The sequence below is a fragment of the Primulina eburnea genome, chromosome 10 (assembly GCF_022965805.1).
Source record: "Primulina eburnea isolate SZY01 chromosome 10, ASM2296580v1, whole genome shotgun sequence".
In the NCBI taxonomy this organism is placed as follows: Eukaryota; Viridiplantae; Streptophyta; class Magnoliopsida; order Lamiales; family Gesneriaceae; genus Primulina; species Primulina eburnea.
The window spans coordinates 8230469-8253585 of record NC_133110.1 but is presented as its reverse complement, the minus strand read 5'-3'; the positions used below and the strand labels follow the sequence as shown (position 1 = coordinate 8253585).

The 23117-nt window shown below is 35.9% G+C and overlaps 1 protein-coding gene across 1 annotated transcript; it reads left to right on the top strand.

Moving 5' to 3' along the window:
- Positions 1–758: 758 nt before the first annotated feature.
- LOC140803021 (VAN3-binding protein) lies at positions 759–3266 on the top strand. Its single transcript, XM_073158696.1, has 8 exons — positions 759–1218; positions 1309–1380; positions 1680–1748; positions 1824–2181; positions 2300–2467; positions 2549–2598; positions 2725–2782; positions 2882–3266. Exons 1-8 carry the CDS (start codon positions 1024–1026, stop codon positions 3097–3099), a joined length of 1188 nt encoding a protein of 395 aa, XP_073014797.1. The 5' UTR covers positions 759–1023; the 3' UTR covers positions 3100–3266.
- The last annotated feature ends 19851 nt before the right edge of the window (positions 3267–23117 follow it).

Sequence of the window (23117 nt, the reverse complement as noted above, 5' to 3'; positions counted from 1 at the left end):
GAAAAACTGGACAAAATGGTATAGCTTCTAATATCTTATGCGGGATATCAGACAGACAGCTGAACTTTACACCGAATTTAGTAAGTTTATACGTGACTCCTACATCCAATGAGTCCCAGACAATATAAATTACAAGGAGTCCAGCCAAATGTACACCATGGGGAATCATATGCTCTACAAATTATGGGATTATCATTAACTAAATCCGGAACAAGTTATAATGATCGCGTTGAATAACTCGTACTTTTTCTAGAATCAGAGTTTAGAAAAAAAAAAAAAAAACAAGTTACAGTTTTTGAGAAAACTCCCACATCCACGAACAACCACGATGACAGCTTTTTTATGCAACAACTTTAGAATGTGTAAAAGTGAGACATTGTTTATCATCTGAGATGTCATACTTTATTAACACTGGTAATAGGTGAAAAAAGAATCTAATTCACTCTTGCTAGTACCAAACACCAAAGTTGTGTTATTGATTATCCCTTTCCAACTAAGGCATCTCATCACACACACACAAATATAACATATTATAAACACACATGTATATATCTCTCTCTCTCTGTAATGTGATACTCATTTCCCACATCTTAAAAATGAAAGACTTAAAATGAGTTTATTAATGGCTTACAATAGACTTCTAGTAACTTGGGTTAATCATTTTCGTAAAACGATGACGAATACGAAGTAGTTGCTATAAGGGCTCATTGTGCAGTCACGTAGCCGCGAGCTTGGGCTCGGGGCATGACATGTAAAGGTTTGTTAAAATAGAGACTAATAGTCTAATATATATAAGTGAAAATCATGCACTAAATGGAGTGATCCCACGAGTGTAATTATAAAGCTAGGCTTCTTTTGTTCCCCAGTTTCTTAGTTTACCTTTTTAACTGTCCAGCTCTAAATCAACAACTTTATACAAACTTATGGACCAAATATAGTAGAAAATGCAGCATATATTTGGGTAAAGAGAGTGATCAAGCATATTAGTATACCTGAATTTAAGTACCTTCTCTCTCGAATTCTATGGCACTAACCAAGATGGATCCTGATTGCGGGATAACCCTTTCGCAAGCACATCCGGAGACGATGGATTTTCTTTCGCTTGCTTGGTGCAACTTCGCTGTTCAAGCTTTTGAACAAGAGATACAAGATCGATCACTTGTTGTTCAAGACAGCCCCATAAGGGTGTTTGAGAACGATTCCAAACTTCCTCCAATGGTAAGTTGATTGTTGTCCTTCACCATAATTGGATGAACATATACACACACGGAAAAAAAAAGCCATTTAATGAGAGACTTAAACTTGCAGGGGATGGACAAGAGTGTGAAGATAGATGATGGAGAGAATTTTGTGCCTCCTTGGAAAACCAATGATTTAAAGGTAACTTAATGTTATTGACATGAAGTTAAAATAGTTCATAATAGTATTATGTACTGCATCGCCAAATCTGTAACACACGTGTTTGTGAGGCCAAGCCAGGACTCGGAAAACTTAAGAAATTTTCGAACACTATGTTTGTATAGAAATACATACAGGCCATAGAAAATTTAGAAGAAAGGTGTGACTATCCCAATAGCCACCCCTTCCCATTGACACTGAAAGATGGAACAACGATTTTAGATGCACTTATATACAACACAGACATTATCCTTGGCAACAATTAACTGACAACTCTTCAGTCATGGATATGGATGCAACAAGCAATGCACCCAGAATTGAACTACAGCAGCTACTTCAAGAGGAAATGGGTAAGTTCTCATCTAAACTAACATTATATATTTATATCTGATATACAGATTCGACATATAACAATATGAATGCAGATGCCATGGAAAATCATGCCATTTAAAAATGTCCCAATAAAAAAATGGCTGAAAGATATAAAACAGAGGCGAAAAGAGGAGAAGAGGTTACAAAAGGCAGAGGTTCATGCAGCGCTATCTATCGCAGGGGTCGCAGCTGCTCTAGCGGCAATAGCGGCCGAAAAGTCGCAAAATTACATAGAGAACACTACGAAGGAGTCGGCTGTGGCTTCGGCAACCGCCTTAATTGCAGCACAGTGCGCAAAAGTGGCCGAGGCAATGGGAGCAAAGAGAGAACAGATCAGCAGTGTAATAAATTCAGCTATTAGCAGCACAAGTGCAAGTGAAATAGTAACTCTCACGGCTGCGGCAGCAACATGTAATAAACTAAAAAGTTAAAGCATCAGTTCTTGAGTTTTTTCTTGAGATCATGATTGTTTACACTTTATCGCTGAAATAGATATCTCATTATCAAATAATGGCTGACTTTGTTTCAGCACTAAGAGGCTCAGATACTCTGAAAGCACGATCAGGGTACAAAAACAGATTCAATGAGAGCTCCCCAGTGCTACCGCTCGAGGATAACCATGACCACGACTTCAACTTTGAGAAGTGCAGATCAATTCTAGCCAAAGGTGCAGAGCTCAAAATTGAGGGAATAGATGGTATGAATAACCATAACATCATTCAAAATTCTTATTGATTCATGAGTTTTCTTTAAGCTGCATTTGCTGGTGTCCTAACAGGAAGGTATTTGCTGCAATTAGTAGTGGTGATCCTAAATAATGAAGCAAAGGTATTAAAATTAGTTTCATCATAAAAACAAATCCAAGAAAGTTTACCAATAAAAGTATCCTTGGTTATTAAACCATTATCCGCTCCCTTCCAACATTGATTAAGCTCCTATCGTTGCATCATACAGGTCATCATCAAAACCAAAAAGCCCAACATGCTAAATGTCTTCGCAAGACAAAAAGAAAGTAAGTAATATCAAACATACATGATCAATGTAGAAGAATCACTTATGAATTTCACAACCAACTATGTAAATACAAATAAACATTTGATGTTGGTTTCAGGTGTCATTCTTGACTTGCACACTGAGCTATACAGGGATTCAGAATTCAGGGACGCGGAAGCTGGCTACCTCGTTGTACTGACGACGGATAAGGGGATAATCAAGCTAGACATGAAGAATGATTATGAGCGTTACTGGACATGGTCCTCGACTATAAATCACATGCTAATGCTCTCTACTTCATTCACAAAGTATGAGCTCCAATTCCAAAGAAGCTGAGGTCTATATAGATTCAGTCTGTGTTCAAGTGCTATGCTATTTCATGTCATAAATATTGTCATTCCGTGCTTGCCGAATTGAGTTACATACATAAAACGAATTTGACTGTTTAATCTTTTGTATTTATTGATTCTGAGATAATAAAAACTAAAACAGAGTTGCAATCACCCAGCTCAAGATTTAAACTTGAAAGAGTAAAAATGTAGCAGTTGCAATCACCCCAGCTCAAGAATCTTGCCGAATCAAGATGTGACAGGTAAAATATGTAACGAGCAATCTCAAAAACCCAAAAAGAAAATAAAATTTTGATTTCATTAGTATCCCATCCAATATGGAGTACGGGCATCTGCGATTATCACGAAGAGTTCTTGAGGGGGTGGTGATTTCAGATTTGACGGGTGAAGGAGATTGCCCACTGTCCACTATGGGTCGGGGATGAATAATATGGGCTCCATTAAGGTCCAGCCCATCAACCCGTGGCCCAATGAGAAACCCCTATCCTTCTCATAAAAACCAACAGATTGATTTTCGGGTTTCTTTTTTTCTATTTATCGTCCTTATATTTAGATAATATTTATTTTACAATTTATTTTACAAATTTATAAAAAAAAAATCACATTTGAAAACAGTAACTTAATGTATTTGACATTTAAATCTTTTTATAAGCAAAAATGATAATATGTAAATCTCAAATACATAGGAGATGAATTAGGGGTGTTAAAATCAGATACGACCCACCAACATGACACGGTTCAACCCGAAAAAATCAGGTTTGAGTTTGGGATTTTCGTGTTCGAGTCAGATCGGATCAGACCTGATAGCTGACCTGAAAAAAATGATCGCGTTGAAATTTTTAATTTTTTTAAAAAAATATAATTAATAAATATTGTCTACATTTTTATATATTATATGCCTGAAAAAATATGTATTTATATCAAAAAATTTCATAATTTAATATTTATTTTGAATATTTTTTATTTTTTAAACAATTGTTTATTTAATTTAGTAAATTTATTTTATTTTGCTACAATTAAACTTACAATTTTAAATTATATATATGAGATATTTTTTTAACTATGTGTTTAAATTAAAATATATATTTTTTAAAATTTTATTTAAGTTTCTTTAAAAAAGTAAAAAAAAAAATCGGTTTCGGGTTGAGTAATTTTTGAATAGTACTATTTTTCAACGTGATTCAACCTACTCAACTCATCCGAATTGACACCTTTAAGATGAATGTTAAAGTTACATTAATTTTTCGACGTTCAAAATACAAATGTACAATATATGTAGAAGCAAAATATTTTAAAAATAATGAATCGAATGTTTTGTCAACGACTATCTGTGTTTTGTTCATTCATGGTGTTTAGTGCGTGTAGTTTATATTAAATTGTTCAAACGAAGCTTGTCCGAGCAAAACGTAACACGATTCGAAAAACCAAATGTAAACAATTCACGGCTCCCAAAAACGCTGAAAAAAAGGGTCATTACCATATGCAAAATCAACATCCTTGGGTAATTAATAAACAAACTTTAATTATTCTTTTTTTAAGGAAAAGCAACACAAAAATGGATGGTTGTGCATTAAATTGCCAAAAAAGTGGCTTAGCCCAAATTGTTCACTCACCTGGGAAAAACGCTCGGACACGTTACTTGCGCAGAGATTGCATTCATTTCACGTCGTCTGGTCTACTGCTAATGTTCTCGTGCATGCATGGCAGCATCTTTTATTTTCATTAAATTTTATTCTTTAAAATAAGATATGACCAATCATGATTAATTCAGTTAATGATCACGGATTACCATAAAACAGATGTGTGCTAAGTGTTTGTGGAAGGTTCGATCCTGGGTGTGGGGGCAGTGCCCACACCCAGGATCAAGGGTTGAGATTCATATCATGGGGAATAAAAAAATTTTTAAAAAAAAAATTGTTCTGGTCTTTAGATGTACTCCTGCAGACAGTGGGTAGGGTGAAATAATCCAGTGTTTAGAACCGGGTCCACGTCCACTACCATATATTGAAATTTTGATTTCAAAAACCGAGAAAATGGACATCAAACGTCACAATAGGATTTAATACAGTAAAAGTTCAAAAGCAATAAATTCAAGGAGCAACCCAAGTCAGAAACATGACCCAATAATCATACGGGGAAGTTATTACATAACTTATTCTCAATTCTCACTAATTTCAAGGTCACAAGTCACAAATGCTATAATCAAAATATTTCATATATTGATTCAATATTAAATTCATAATTTAAAATGAGTTATCCAAATCAGATCAGACCAAATCGAAGTTTATGGTTTTGTTATAAAAAATTCATTATTTAGTTTAGTTTGAAATTTCGTAAAAACGATATAATTTAGTTTTCTTCTAATTTTTATCTAAAACTTAGTCAACCGTAGTTGAACATCCCAAATATATGCATTTTTTAAGATTTTTTTTTTTAAAAAAATTTCTAATCCATGTCTAATTATATTTGGAAAAGTATTTTTGTGGGGACCAGGACTTAATTCGTTTTCTTAATCATTATTAAGGAACAATATAACAATTAAGAAAATGTAGGACATAATTTTTTTTTTTAAATAACAACTGCGGAAACGTAATGTACTCGATCCGATATACATAACTATGCAAAGGTACAAATATTGTACAATATATGTTTATCTAGACTAAAATTCAGTCACTACATAAAGTACTGAAATCAATCTACTTTAAGTCCGGATCTCAACGCTAATTCTGAATCCCTCATCCTCTTCCTGATCCCGATCCAGCCCACCTGTTGTCATGCACATACAAACAAGACAACAGCCGGGTAACTCCGGTGAGAATATAATCCTAGTATAAATAATGTAAATATGCAGTCATATAAAAGCATATATAAGAACATGAAACACGTATCAATAACATGTATCAAAATCGGAAAACATGAACTGATATAACACTGTAAATCACTCGTGACTCGTCATCTAAGACTTGACTCATCTCTAGATAATCTAGGGATCCCGGTTTCTGGACATTGTCTCATGTATTGAATCTCAGTGATAGGAATGAATCAACCCCTAAGCGACATCGATCGATATAAACTAAACGTCCAGTGTCTTGGCGAATCAGCCGAAGACTTGGCGAATCAGCCAAAAACTAGGCGAATCAGCCTATGACTCAATACACGCTCTGTCTATGAATCAATAGACCACACATAAATTTCGTAATTGCAGATATCAATGCAATAAAGTAAAGTATGTGATTTAGGGAAACTCAAGTCAAATCGAACTCGAGTTGTGCAATCCCGAATCAACATTGATTTATACCTTTCTTTATATCAATCTGACTCGGTCGAAGTCTCGGATTCAATGCCTGTCAATACTCAATCTGAAAATAACAATAACGATGAATACAATATCAATACCTTCCTCAATCAATACTGGATATAATCAGAACGGAATCAAATTCTGTTTCAACAGCATAACTGTACAATCTCAATATATCCAGCAATACAACTCCACATATATCGATTCTCACAACTCAAAACCATATGATACAATTCTGATATCACATCTCAATCAACTCCATTCAGAAAACCATAACAATTTAATACGGTATTCGTTCTTCAATCTGAATTTGATTATACGATGTTTAACATATCAGAAACACCATATATAAATCATATCCGATTCTGACAATATCATAATTTCAAATCACATCAGAAACGTACAAAACGTACATCAGTATGAAGCTTGCGTCGATAGGAACACAGTACCAAAGTCGGATTTAAAACCGAACGGACAGATAGAAATATAAAGGGGTAAGGATTTTCAACAACTTTTCTGAAGCTTTCTCAATTCTTGCTTGTTCATCTGAAGGAATGAAGGAACTTTACACATTATATTGCATGGGAAGGCTAGATGGCTTCATCTTAGTGCAACACGTCTCGTGCATATGCGCGACCCTCGTCGGCGCATATGTGCGAGACATAATGTATCGGCGCATATCCTTCACGGCAGCTCGCGCATATGCGCCGTCGCGCATATGCGCCCTCGTTCGGCGCATATGCGCGAGTCCCTTTTTCATTCTTCACAACTCTCGGGTACCCTCGCGCACATGCGCGGATTCATGTCGCGCATATGCGCGAGGGGTCCAGTCCTCGCACATAGTTCAATCTTCTTTTCGCTTTCCCGGTCTGATCCGTTTTGTCTATAATCACATCATAATTATCCACATATCACATCAGATTACAGTAATCAAAATTTCGGGCTTTACAATTTTAGTTAATTAAAATATTGATAAAAAAATGTTTACTGAATGTACAATTGGTATGATCGAGTAACTTAATTTTTTTGTGTGTGTATATATTTATATATACACGTTTCTAAAAAAATCAACAATGATTCCGCCAATTCCATGGCAGTTATAGCGTATTTTAGTAAGACAAAAACTTGTGTGAGACGGTCTCACGGGTCGTATTTTGTGAGAGGATCTCTTATTTGGGTCATCCATGAAAAAGTATTACTTTTTATGCTAAGAGTATTACTTTTTATGATAAACATTGGTAGGGTTGACCCGTCTCATAGATAAAGATTCGTAAGACCGTCTCACAAGAGACCTACTCATTTAGTAATACACCCTCAAAGAATACTAAAGCTAGGTATCTAGATGTGGGTATAAATGGTTATACTAATCAAATCTTTTAGTACAATATTTGTGGAAACATAAAAAAAAGACATAAAACTTTGTCTACGAACTTTCCTAAACAAACTCTCGACTCATTTTACTTTCTGTTATTTATTCCTATGCGTTTATATTTTGTGTACACTTAGTCACTATAAGTGTGTCGAGCTGTTTCTCTTTAATTTATATATTTTTAGTTGCTCGAAAATTAACTCGAGCTACTAACCTAGCTTGATTTGCAAAATCATCTATAAAATTTTAAATTTTTTTATTCAACCTATCTAAATACATTTTCGATACTAATATATATATATATATATATATTACTATTATATTAAAAATATCATAAGTTTTGCTGCTCACAAACAATTTCGAATTATTTCAGGATATAGCTACTATTTAACCATAACTTTAATACTTCATACCACCCAAATTCTGTGTACTCTCACTTCTATTTATCTAGACAAGTTTTATGTTAGTTAAACTAGGTCGAGTGTTACATTACATAGAAACGTTTCAATCATCCGAATGAATAGTCGTACTTGTTCGAGTGACTCAAAAAAAAAAAAAAGAGCAATTTGTTCTTTCAGATATTAAATTAAAGGAATTGCATTTATGAGGTACAGATCTGGTAGGATATATACAAAAATAAATATATAGATAACAGCAGAGGTCTGCGGCTATTGGAATAATTGCCTTTCTCATCAAACCATATTTACTGCTACTTTGATAGTAACAACACGAAATATGAATTAACAATACAAAACCCGATTTTTATTTATTTATTATTATTTTTTTATGTACGTACGTATTTTTTTTCTTACCCTCTACGTAAATCAGAAAAGGGAATTCGAAATTTTGTACTTGGGAAGTTAATTATATAAAACATTTTCACTTCATGCATGGATATTTCCTATCCAATATTTTTTTCAAGGTAAATGTATTTAGTATACCCTTTTAATATATCTAAAAAAAAGTATGAAACTCTTATATAAAATTTTAGGTATTTTGAAACCCTGTGTATTTACAAATTTTCATCATTTACAGAAGTTTGAGGCTTCTCTTTTTATAAATCACACAATTTTAAAAGATAATTGATTTCATATTAAATTACGTGTTTTTATTTGGGTTTTTCACTGGTGACTAAAAGAAATACAACGTATTATATCTAGTTTCTTCACTAAATATAGATTGTTTAGGACAACCCATCCCACACTTGCTGCAAGCATGCGTATTAAATACTCAGAAACACAAATAAATTCAACAAATTAAAAATGGTAATTTTCAAAAAAGTTATTACACACACACACACACACACACACATATATATATATATATATATATATATATATATATCATCCAAATAAATATAATAAACTACGGAAAGCAACAGTGCACGGCAGAAGCCAAGAGGCAGAAGCAAAGCATTTAAATGAAAACAACGTTACATAAAATAATAGTCAAAGACAGTAATTAATTTCCGTGAAGAGTAAAATATATTTCCATTTTAATTAGTTCATTAATTAGTTTACAACACTGTCACTGTTAAAATCTGCTGTAAAAAAATATCCTGTTCCCATGCTATGCATTTATGTAAGTACTTTCCACAGGATATTCTTTCGCCAAATTGTTCAAAAATTTTCAAAAGCAAAAAAAAATTTACTTTCAGCTCTCGTGTATCAGAAAAATATGTTTCGCATTTCTTGATCTACAATAAAATATTTCTGTATTTCCTAAGTTCACAATTATTTTTTTCGATTAAAATCAATGTAAAATATATAAAAAATGTGATATTAATATATGATATTTGAATATCAATTGTTTCATATTTAATACTGAGATATGATTTTTGAATACCAAAAAATACATAAAAAATATTGATATTAATGACATGTTTTTTCGGATGAAAATCGATATAAAATATTAAAAATATGATACTAATATATAATGTTTGGATACAAACTATTTAAATATGATACCAAAGATTTTTTGAGTATAAAATTAAAACAACTTTATTAATACCAAAATTTGCTACACATATTTAAATACTTAAAAATCATGTATTAATATTATATCTGAAACAATTGGTACACAAATAACATATATGTTTTGTATCGATTTTCATCCGAAAAAAAATTTGTAATTAATACCAATATTTTCTATACATGTTTGTGTACTCAAAAATCAAATATTAATATCAGATCCGAAACAATTAGTACTCAAATATCACATATTAATACCATATTTTTAATGTTTTAATTTGCACTTATTTTCATAAAAAAATAAAATAAAGGTAGACTTAAAGAGTACAATAACATTTTATTATAGATCAGATAATATAAACAAATACTTTTTTTGACAGAAACTGACAAATAATTTATGTTTAAACTTAAAGAGTGTAGAATAATTTAACCCATATTCCTTTTTTCAGATGCATAACGTAAGTAAGGAGATAAAAGATGTGTTCCTGCCGGACTTGAGAGACAGATGCTGTTTCTTTAGTTTTGTTAGGTCACATTTCATTTCACTGCCATTTTTCGTTTTTAAATTCTTTAATACAATAGTAAATGTAATTTTAAAAATAAAATATTTTTATTGTATACTTTTTTATGCCAGAAAAGAAAATCCAACCTACAAAATAAATATTTTATAATTTTTTGATATCGAAAAGTTATGTTTTTTTATGGAAAGCAAGTATTGTTTGCAAATTACCCTTTCTCATTTAATTTTATTCAACCGTAAAGCTATAATCAAATTAAAAAATTTAAATTTTTTATTGACAATAATGTTCTTTTTTTAAAAAAAAATTATTTCCCAAACGTAAAATATTCATTTTAATAAAAAAAAATCAATATATAAGATTCACCTGTAAAAAAAACTCATTTTAATAATAAATAAAATTATATAAAATATATTTCATTCAATTTTGATTTAATTTAAGTAATTTCACTTGCAACAAATTTTAGTTAAAATTATATTTTGAAAATGGAATAAGTACTTTCCTTTTCCTATTAGCTATGTATTTGTTTCTTTCGGACTCCATCCCCTCTATATATAAACTAATCAGGGATATCGATTCCTTCCGAAGTCACAGTACTCTTATTTGCCATCTTTCTATCGTTCGACAACACACCTTTTTCTCTTCATGGCTGTCTTTTCTAGGTCACCTGGAGTTTATCCATCGATTAAACATCCGATGGATTTCTTTTGGCCGAGAACCCGACCATCTGCGATGAACAGATCGTTTGAACGATTAGAACATTGGTGATTTTGTTACGGTGCTATCCTCGCTGAGCTTAAAAGTATTTTATAATTTTATTTTAAAAAAAACTATAGTATTTTTTCTTGACCTTGCAAGACTTTTCTTTTGCTTGGTTTTTACTTTTTTATTTTGTCTCATTTTAAAAATTATATGATTTTATTTTTGTTCAGTTCAAACCTTCCACTTTTTTTTGGATCGACTACCCTCCTGAGCTTCTCTGGTACTCTTCATCTTGTTGTAAAATGTTATGTATTTTGATAATTTTTTTTATGCATCTAAATATTGTAAATTATTGCCCCTTTCACGAGCCATTATTGAAATTAATTGGAATGGACGATTTTACGTGTTGTTTTTGTTTTGTGCAATGCAGTTATAACATTGAATATGGAAAATATTATTTTTGTTTTGTGCAATGAAATTATATGTGGAATATTGAAAAATATTCGGTGTAATATTGGATAGAAACAAGAAGCATGGATTATTCAGGCGTTATTTGATTTCCTAATTCCTATATACATATTTTATTTGTCAAGGACAGAGTATAAATTTGACGTTGAAATCATATTCGAGTTACAATAAATTAGTTGTAGATCTACTCTGGACTTTTGGTTAATTTTGTAATTTATGTTGTTTACCAACTTTAGATGGAATATATGTTCTTAAATATTATGTTATTATAAAATAATGTTATCATATGTAATAACAACTATTACTCAAGTTATTTTTGTGTGTTAATGTAATTTTTCAAATTAAAAACATAACAAAACCTCTTGTAAGAAATGGTCTCACAAGATCATTTTGTGAATGAAAATATTTTTATGTTAATTTTTTTTTTATTTTAAATATAGAACAGATTGATTCGTAATAAATTAATGAGACAACTGACAAAAGACTTGTTATAAAAACATATAGGAAAATGAATCCGAAGTTCTTTTAAAAAAATTAATCCATTATCGTAATTAGTGCGCATTAATGTTGGGATTACTACATTAAACTGCCATTGTTTGAACGTTGTTACATGAGTGGCCATTCTTGAATTTCAAGTAAAGATTGTCGTATTTTATAATTGACCTACTAATTTAATTTTTAGATAAAATAATTGACCCACTTTATTAACCTTTCGACTCCACGAAACCATCGGGGTCAGCTACCAAAACTGTATTTACAAATTACATTTTTAAAAATGTATTCTATTTTTATTTCTGTCCGAAGAGAAAGTTCAAAACACATCTAAAGATCGTCGTTATTACACAAGTTATAAGTCGTGTCTTGAAAGAAATTTGGTCATATTTTACACACACCATATCCTGTGTAGGGAAAATTATCCATAAAAAGACAAAGTCCAAATCGACTTTACCATATTTTATTGGAAACGGAGATTTGTAACTGAATTTGAGACCGACAATAATTTCGGTCTAAACTTTAGGACCGAAGTTAGTGATATCGGTCGCCAGACAAAAATAATAATAAAAAAATTATGGATCCTTGCACAAATTGACTTTAACGAAGAGGAGCGAGGGTTTGATCCAAAATAGGCATCTGCAAATGTTATTTTATTTGGAATCCATGCATGTCATATTTTAAACTTTACCTATCGGCACCAATATTTGCAAGCGACAATGGTTTAATTGTCTTTTTTTTTTTTTTGGGTATACCGACGGACATGTATGTTGCTGTAATCAGTTCACTGATGGAGATTTTAAAATAATTTTCGTATCAAGAGGACAAATGACTAGACAAAATTCGTATGTTTCCCAAGCGTCGAATAAATGGTTCGTCATTCAAGCACTAATAATTATCCTCACATCATTGGACTGGAGTGTAAATGTCCATTGAGAATCACCCCTTGATCGGACGCGGACTAAATTTAGTGATCATAAACAAAATTTGGATGGCATAGTAAATTTTAATATAATTTGTTGTTCACTAAAAATAGGATATGCATTTTTCTGATTGTAAATATGGAGGTGAGCTCCCGTTGGTGGTGATAGAACACTGCTGACCTGCTAAGCAACCAATAGGTGTGGTCTATCCGAATAGCTAGAAGCAGAGCGATAAGAAGAAAAGGGGAGGGTTTTCAAGAACCGGAGATGGTGTTCTATATATACGGAACAACACGAACAATCTTTGACCTTTCAACTGAGGCTCTTCTTTTTATAGTGTTCTTACTCTTAGTATAGAGCTTCAGTGTCCGAGACCGATCTCTTCCTATTATATATTTCTTCCTTATAGTTTAGAATTGAGATGATATAGGAAAGAAAGAGTTGACTGAAAGAGCTTTCTCTCGGACTGAGTTAGATAGAGCTTCCTCTCTCAAACTTTCCTCCTCCTCCGTGCTAGATGAGGCTTGTTGTACGTACTAATGGGATATAGAGACACGTACCTTCTCCTGTGTAACCAAGTCGCCTATCGTCAAGCTCGGATGCCTAACCGACCTCGAGAACATTGCCTATCTTTCTCAAAGATCACTCCTTTCGTTTACTAGATGTAAATAGTTTTAAAGTCGCCCTCACATACGTCCAAATAATGTGAAAGATTATATTTCCCTTTGCGGCATGAGGCAAGCATGTGAGAACCTGAAATTCCAGCAGTAGCAGCAGTTAGCAAATTTCAGCAGGAGATAACAATTTCAGCAGAAACTCATATTTCAGAAGATGGTATTTTCCAGACAAAATTAAGCAGACAGAATCCAGCAGCAGAAGAGTTCAGTAGCGAGATTCCAGCAGATATCTACTGATTCTGCTCAAGACTTGTAATTGAAGCATTTAACATGGAATAAAGGTTGTATGATCATTAATTGGAAGGCTAACAGTCAGATTTTGGTCTATAAATAGCACCCTCAATATCTGAAATTGTTGTTACCAAAATCTTGAGTTATCACTTGAAATTAGAGCTAAGAGAGTGCATTTTTCGAAGCTATAAAATCTAGTAGCGAGGCAAGCAGATTTCTAGACTTCAACCGAAATTCTTTAAGCAAATTACAGTAAGTGGGCTATGTATAAATATCTTGAAATCGGTTAGATAATTCATGTTTTAAGTATTTCCGATATCTGATTTTTGAAGCACTGAAACTTAGTGAACTAATGGTAAGAATATATATTCTGAATATTACTGATTACTGATTACTGGCCTCACTCCTTAGAGGAGAGAACATATAGGGGACTGATATAAGTTTAGCCATTAAATTCACGAACGTGCTCAGTGCTTACTTGTTAAATTTCTGATTACTGATTACTGATTTCGGAATACTGAATACTGATTTCTGTTATGAAAATAAGAATTTCTGTATATTATTCATATTACTGTTTCTGTATGAAAATGATTTCGAAAACTGGGAGTTATTCCCGCCCCCGCTTACTGAGTGACAACCATATCACTCACCCACCAAATCCATCTCAGATAAGAGCGAGGAAGAATTGTTAGAAGAAGAAGAACATCATCAGTTCTGGAGCTGGTGAAGAAGACTGTTATTTTTCTCAGTTCTGATTTATGTAATTGGATTCCGCTGTATCTGTTAAGACAGTATTATGTTTGGTTTTACATTTCCGCTGTAAAACATTTGAGTTTGTATCAGACATTGAGATATTCATTATTTATGAATAAAAAGACTGGTTTCTGAATTGTGTACTTCTGAGGCTTGTTGTTTTCGAATGTAAATTGGAGAGCAACGCCGGTGTTGACCAACCCCCGTCCCGGGGTGTGGCATTCAAGTGCTATCAGAGCAAACTAGGTTTCATAATCTGGGGAGGAGGAACTAGAAATAATACGTTCTTATAGACTTCTGAAAATAAGTTCTGAAAGTTATTGTAATATACTACTGAAAATAAGCTACTGTAGTAGACTACTAAAATGCGTAGGAAAAAAATCAGTAGACCAAAACCAGTAGACGAAAAACAGTAGGATCAGACCAGTAGTCTAAAACCGGAACCAGCAGAAGGGAACCAGTAGGTCTGAATGCAGAAGACCGGGTCAGTAGATTCGGAATGCAGCAGACTAGTTATAATAGTGCTGGAAAGCAGACATAATGGTGGAAAGCAGCAGACTTAGTCGTAGCAGCAGAATTTCAGTGGGAAGTGAATTCCAGCAAGCGCATGCAGTAGAGCTTGCAAATGACATGGAAGTTGAGGTGTTTTTCGCGCAAACTTCAAACGACCACAAGTTTTGATCTAGGAGGAATTTTTACTATTAAAACTATGTGTTCGAAAGCTCTCGACCAGGAGAACCTAACCTAGAACAAAATTTTCCTTCTAGCACCGCCGACGAACCCCAAAATATTTCGTTTAGATAGTGATATCATCATTTCTCCGAAATTTTCCAATTTTTCGAAACTTTGAAGAATTTTCATTTCCAAACGGCTTAGTAATTTTCCACCAAATTTGGTACCATTCATATTCTTGATATGAAGGATTTTTAGTAAAATATTCACGCAATTATGAGATCGAAAAATTTTGAGCTATTTTCTGCTATTGAATGTTATAGGCTTACTGATTCTGTTCATTCCAGTACTTGTCTATAACTTGACCTATACTTTTGAGATCACTTCTGAACCTTGACTCTCATGTTTGGATGTAGGATATGACTGACCAAAATAACTACATTAAAAGATTATAGAGGAAGCTAGAGAAACACAAGGAGCATAACTACTGCTTGGAGTTAGACAAAGATAAGTTACAGCATAGAGCAAAACACTTGAGAAGTGATGTTCAACGTTATGCTCACTATCTGCATGAAGCAGAAGAGAGGAATAGGAAGGCTCAAGAAGAGTTTGAGACCTCCCAAGAGACTGTTGCAAAGTTCATCGGGTTACGTGCATGATACCTTGGCAGAGAAGATCCAAGTACTTAAAGATCTAAATCACCAACTCGTACACCAGCATAGTCAGTATAGTTAACATACTGATGCTCAGGTTCAAGAGTTGCAGGACACTGTTGAAGTTCTTAACGACCAGAATGCAGTTCTGCATGGTCAGATTGAACATCTACAAGCAGTGATAGTCAACCAAGATGAACCTGAAGAGGATCCAGAAGAAGTAGAAGATGATCCTATTGATTTGGATTTGGGAGAAGTGATAGATTAGACCACCAGTAGTAGTTTGTAACAACACTTGCTTCATTGCATTTTTGTTTTCATTTTCGAAGTTTCATTGTAATTGCACTTTCTTGGGAAATCAATAAAATTTATTTCTATCAATTGGTTTCATATTTAATTTTTGGAGTCGATCATTGTGATTCCTTTGTTTAGTCTCTATTTTGCTATGAACTTTAGAACTTTCGTAATTGTAGGAAATGGACGGACGACCAGTTAGAAACAATCGCAATCCTCGATATAGGAAACCGCAACCACAACCGCAATGATGAAGATGCACAACAAGCCCCACAACAACCACCAGCGGTTGGCCTCAGTCAGGTGGACTCGATGGCTATAGCCATGATTGTGGCAACCACGCTACAAGGGTTAGTGAACCATAATGCTAATCAGCCACCACTACCACCTCCAGCTCAGAATGGGATCAAGAAACACTATGAGTCTCTCAGAAGAGCAAGAGTTCCAAACTTCGATGGAAGCTCCGATCCAAAGGTCGGACAAAATTAGATGAAAGAGGTGAAGAATCATCTTCGACTACTTGAGGTTCCACAAGAGATCATAGTAGATCATGGTAAGAACGAGCCCCATGATCCCCTAGGTATCACTGATAGTGTCTGCAAGAACCAGTCGACACTACAAGAAATTCAGCATACAACAACACACATTGACAACGGTTTTGTTAAAAACCGTTGTCGTATGGTTTTTAACAACGATTTTAGTGAAAACCGTTGTTTTTGGGGGGTCAAAGACAACGGTTTTTAAAAACTGTTGTCTTTGGGGGTCAAAAGACAACGGTTTTTATAGTCAAAGACAACGGTTTTAAAAAACTGTTGTCTTTGAGCGTTTTTTTAGGGTCAATGACAACGGTTTCATGAACCGTTGTCTATTAGCGTGTTTATTGGACATACAACAACGGTTTTGGAAAACGTTGCAAAATTTAGCTAATGTAGCTAGATTTTTTTGAAAATCGACAACGTTTTTAAAAAAGCGTGGTCGATTAGCATGGTATGTGGACAAATAACAACGGTTTAAGGAAAATGTTGCCATATTTAGCGACGGCTTTTCTAAATCCGTCGGTAAATGTGGCGACAGATTTAAGACAACCGTCGTCGATATAAATTTAGCGACGGGTTTGTATAATCTGTCGCCACTATAGCAACGGTTTTATCAAGTCTGTCGCTCATTTCAGATCGGCGACGGACATAAACCGTCGCCGATCTGAAATTAGCGACAGGCTTGTTAAAACGGTCGCTATATTAGCGACAGGTTATATAAACCCGTCGCTAAATTTAGATCGGCGACGGTTGTTCTTAAAACTGTCGCAAATGTTCTATAAATAGTTCCCTTCTCGTTCCACTTTTCTCCCCAACACATCACAACACTTAAAATTTTTCTCTCTTATACAATTTTATCACTTCACACAACTCTTAAAATTTTTCTCATTACTTCATAAAACTTAAAATTTTTCTCTCTTACACGATTTTATCATTTCATACAACTCTTAAAGTTTTTCTCACCATTTCATAATATTAAAATTTTTTCTCTCTTACACGATTTTACTACTTCACAATACTTAAAATTTTTCTCTCTAACACGATTTTAGTTTCGCCCGTTAAATTATTTTAGATTTATTAAATTATTAAAATTATTTTTTTTATTTTTCGAAACGAATTAGCGACGGAAAATATGATTTAATGACCGTCGCTAAAATTAGCGACATGCTTGATTATTAACCGTCGCTACATTTAGCGACGGACTACAAACCGTCGCTACCTATAGCGACGGTGTTTAAAACCGTCGCTACTTAGCGACAGTTTTGATGATAACCGTCGCTAAATATTTAGCGACGGGTTTAAAAAACCGTCGCAAAGCCTTCCTACCACATCGGATAAAAACCGTTGTCGTTGAACGGACTTTCAACAACACCCTCAGTTACAACAGTTTTTAATGGCCTACGACGTTTAGCGTTTTCAATGTAGTGCGATTATGATTAACGTACAGTACGGTCCCTTCATCTCATATATCCCGATCGAATCTACAACCACTGGTTCATCGAGGGTTGCATAATAATTCGATAACTATGTGCTAACTATAATAGTGACATCGCGTGTATTATTTGAGAACTCCTTCTCTAACGTACATCTCATACTCTGGCTAAAGATTTCATGCACTATTATTTAATCAGATCACACAGGATATCCACACCCGAAGGTGAGCGGTGAATCTCCGACTACAACGCACTGGCTCCTATATGTGTCGCAACTGTACCCAACCTCGCCACCTGATGACTCTCCTGGAGCCGATAAACGAGTCAAAGCACAGCCCTAGCATATAGAGCCTCAGTGTTGTCTCGGGTCGTAAGGACTAATGGTGTACAATCATAACCACAGACTTATCCTCTCGATGAATGATAACTACTTGGAAAGTCCGATGGAGGGTTGTTCGTTATAATCATCATATGACTACCCATCTGCATGTTTGGACATCTTCATGTCCTTACTAGGAAACGCAGTACACAACATCACAGATGCTAGTCTCGAGCTCAAACGACCTTTATCCATGTTTTAGGCGGCTGAATCGACTAGGAACAAATTTAGAATATGCAGTGTTTACAAATGAGTTTCAACATCGAATTAAGATTCATTTGTGTTAAAGCATAATCAAGGACTTTATCTATGCTGTTTGCATGGGTATACAGATAGAGTATAACAAGACCATAAAAAGTTAAATTATATTAAAATAAAGATTGTTTATTTCACTTGAGTCAATAAATTCTCTAGCCAACCGTTGGCTTGCAGGGCATCTACTCTAACAGAAATATATATACAATTGTCTTGAGTTCCTATCAAAACTAGATAAGCACAAATAAACACCTAAAATAAACTAGATCAGACCCCTACTTGCTAAGTGTTTCTTCAAACACTGTACTCTCCCCTTGTTCTACTCTCTTCAGATAAGAACGAGATCAAGTGGACGAGAATGAGCAATACATGTTTTGGGGTTGGTGATGAATTTTCGAGACATGAAGATTACTCGTTTACGTTTTCTTAAGTTTTGATTCAAGTTGTTTAATGCTTCTGTACATTTTAGTTCGTTTTGGGAATTTATCGTGGTAAGACAAGATTATTTTGAGTTAATTATGAAATAGATTAGTTTTGGTTTATACTCAATTACGAGGTTTGTTGTTTGACGATTATGTGATCGTTGAACAATGCTCGTGTCGATTAACCCCTGTCTCAGGACGTGACATAAATGAGCATAAATAAACACCTAATTTAAACATTGATATACAAGGATAGTGCTGGGTTATACAAGGACACAACAATTCAAAACTGCAGCAATATCTATATATATCATCTAACAAAAACTGCACATTAATTAATCAATAAACATAAGAAACACCAAAACAAAATTATTTCCTTATTAAACTAGTTTTCCAATGAAAAACATATATTTTTTAAATTCTATATCAAAATATAACTTATGAAATTATAATAACATATGCGTTATGCAGGCATATTTCATCATGATTCATGTGATGTAAATAATAATAAAAATGTAATTAAGATGCCACGGTGCATGATGGGTGATGTGAACCGGGCAAATCGGGTAGTAGACGGGTGTGCAACTTGCCAAGTTGGATGTGTGGATGTACGTGTAATTGAATATTTTTCAGTGTAAGTTGCTAGTAATCCGGGCCAGTTGAGTTCCCTGTTACCTGGAGGGTAACGACCGAGATGACTTGCGTAGTAATCCTGAAATCACAGAACGTTAGGGGGGGGGGGGGGGGGGGGGCGCCGGAAGTTATTCCGGCGTATCCACTCCGACGCTCAAGTCAGTAATGCACGCAAAGGAAAACTTGGAGAGAAAATCAGAGTATTAGTGAGTGCTTGTGAGTAAGAAAAGAGAAGATCCCCCTTGTGAAATACCAACAGAGGGTATTTATAGATGAAGCTGGTAGATAACTTGCCCGCAAAGTTCGGATGGTGGTCCATGATTCGGGGTCATGAGCCACGTTGCAAAGTAGTGGGCCACGTACTAAGAGTTGACCTGGCCCTGGAACGTGGGGGGATGGGTTCCGCGATGTCCGGAAGACGTGTTGATCAGGGAGAGAATGTGTCTCTTTCTCGGGTGTTTCCCGTCCAGGTGCCTCTGAGGTACTTCTCGGACCGGGAAGTTTTTAACCCGGGCATTGGCTAACTACTCCCCGGGCGGTGGCTCGCCAAGTGGTTCAGTGGGACTCGCCGGGCGTCTGAAGATCCGGGATCCTTTTTTCACACCGGCTCACTGAAGGTAATTGTACTTTGATATCTTCTCTCCGTTCTGATCTTGCCCGAGTTCGAGAACCTTTCGGGTCAGGGTCTATACCCGGGCTCGGGTTCCCTTGGGGGCATCACCACTCCCTCCTAAAAAAGTCGGGCTAGAGTCTATCTCGCTGCCCGATTAGTAAAAAACAGTTTTCCTGGTGATAGCGGAGTCTTCTAGAGTTCTACAGATGTGGATACCATTGCTGATGCTGTCGTAAGCCCTAAAATTCAAACTGATCCGCAATGTTTCGCGTTTCGAAGACTGTTATGATATCTCGATATTTACGCCTGACTTTTCGCCTGCTTGGTGCAACTTCCAATACTCACCCCAACTGTTGATATATTCGAGAAACAACGATCGTGATACACTTCTCTTTCCCATATATATATGGTATCCTCCAACCCTTCCACTATCCCTTGTTGATTACTTCAATAGACATGGCCGGTGCAAGCAGCTCAAGAACTCCAGGTATGACCGAAGCCCTTAGGGAGCCCAACCTGGCCGTCCAAAAATCCATCATAGAAGACGAAGTGCTTAACGAAATTCTCGGCTATTGGGAAGAGCTTCAAGAACTGAAACTTCTCCATGATTCTGGGGAAACCGCCACCCCTGCTCTAGTACCCAAACTAAAGAAAGTGCGCAAACAACTACACATAGCTGAGTGGGTGGACATCTTCACGGATGGCCATGTATATCAGCTGATGCTTCGGAAGGAATTGAAGCTCCTGAAGAACATTCTCGGTTCTCCCAGCTTTATGCAAGGCTTCACTCCCCCGTTGTCTGCTTGGTTGAAGATACACATAATTGTCATAGAAGAGAAATATGACGATGTAGTACGTGCTAATGTATATGGTTAAATAAAAATTTATCTCAGTTTCCTCCTCTGTCACTGCTCGGCTACGACCATTTTAAATCCATTAATTGACATGTATATCACAGATTGTATACAATTATCTGATGAAATGACTCGCTAGAACTCCCGCACTTAATACCTCCCGAGACATTAACGCAAATGCCGGGGCCTCGTGTTTTCCGGGCCGTGAATGACACGCCTGGACCTCGTGTCTCCTGGGCTTAACATAACATGCCGGGGCCTTACACCTCCTGGGCTTAAAATAACATGCCGGGGCCTTACACATCCCGGACTTAACATAACATGCCGGGGCCTTAAACCTCCCGGGCTTAAAATAACATGCCGGGGCCTTACACCTCCCGGGCTTAAAATCTCCTGGGCTTCGCAAAATTCTGCTTTCCCGACCTTTGGTATAGTATCGCAACCACACACGACCTTGATTTCCGACACGAAAATCCTGCCGGGGGCCGTTTCATTCCACGAGGCTATGATGACATTGTGGCATTGATATTTGTTCATGTCCCTTTGATTACTCGGACCAATTTACGAGGCGGTTCCTGATCATACACGTATTCTCAAACCAACGGCTGCGATTAACTTTTTCGCTGCATAAATGCGCAGTCGTTTGGTATGGTCGGGAACTCTTCGGCTTCCCCCGTATTCAGTACCATTTTCCTATAAATAAGCAGATGCAGGTGAGGAGAAAACAACATTTCAATATGCCGAGTTCAAGCGAATCCACTGTCTGCAGCAGCCCCTATGGCCATTTGCCCCCTTCAACGCGTGCTCGTCTAGAATCGCTGAAGAGGACCATCGAGTAGTTTATTCATTTGAAAGTCATGTCCACTCGGCGTAAGATTCATGATCTTGTGCGCTCCCACCAGGAGGGCCTGGCCTTCACCAGGCCGCAGAGAGCATTGGCGAGGAGATACAAACGGGAATTTCACGTGGCGCGTGTGGCCGAGCTGGCCACTGATCAGGTTCTGCTGCAGGCAATGCTGCGGAAGGAAAGGAATCAGCTGAACAAGCTCGCTGCCACCGGGTCCCTTGCCAATCTCCCACTCCCTGACCTGCATAACTGGATGTCCGCGTGGCAAGCTCGTGTAGACTCTAGGATGGCAGCTGTAATACGGTGCCGATTCCATTAATAATACTTTATTTCGCGTATTTTGCTTTTTACTTTTCTTGAGTTTATTGGCTTAGGATAAAAGAACGGGGTCTAAAACTTCCCAAAACTTAAGATAACACGCCCGGGCCCTAAACATCCCGGGCTTAATATAATACGCCGGGGCCTCAAATCTCCCGGGCTTAAAATAACGTGCCGGGGCCTTAAACATCCCGGGCTTAATATAATACGCCGGGGCCTCAAATCTCCCGGGCTTAATATAACGTGCCGGGGCCTTAAACCTCCCGGGCGAAAAGTAACTTGCCGGGGCCTAAAACCTCCCGGGCTTAAAATAATACGCCGGGGCCTCAAACATCCCGGGCTTAATATAACATGTCGGCTATCTTCTTTGTATAATGTGCACGCCGCCATGATGACACGTGCCCCCTTATTTTCTTTCCAACGGTCGGCAGCGTTCCGTCTTCCGAGGATCCGATAAGTCTGACACCTTCATGATTACACGTTCTTTCACATGCCTGGTACGACTTACGATGCGAATCTGATCGTTCATATCCATCGAGATCAACAGCGGAGATCCGTGATCCGGGTATATTTTTCTGTACCCATGTGGACCTTTGGATCATGGCTAGATCTACGGCCCAGATCGTTTCTCTACTCCTATATATATCTCCTTCCCCAACCCTTCATCACTTTCGCCAATTTTCACTAAGCCTCC

What these genes read in the sequence shown, in the direction of transcription:
- LOC140803021 (XM_073158696.1), top strand. Translation starts at nt 1,024, where the DNA reads ATGGCACTAACCAAGATGGATCCTGATTGCGGGATAACCCTTTCGCAA. An exon ending in GCTACTTCAAGAGGAAATGG is followed by an intron (nt 1,749 to 1,823) that starts GTAAGTTCTCAT and finishes ATATGAATGCAG; the next exon opens with ATGCCATGGAAAATCATGCC. An exon ending in CACGGCTGCGGCAGCAACAT is followed by an intron (nt 2,182 to 2,299) that starts GTAATAAACTAA and finishes ACTTTGTTTCAG; the next exon opens with CACTAAGAGGCTCAGATACT.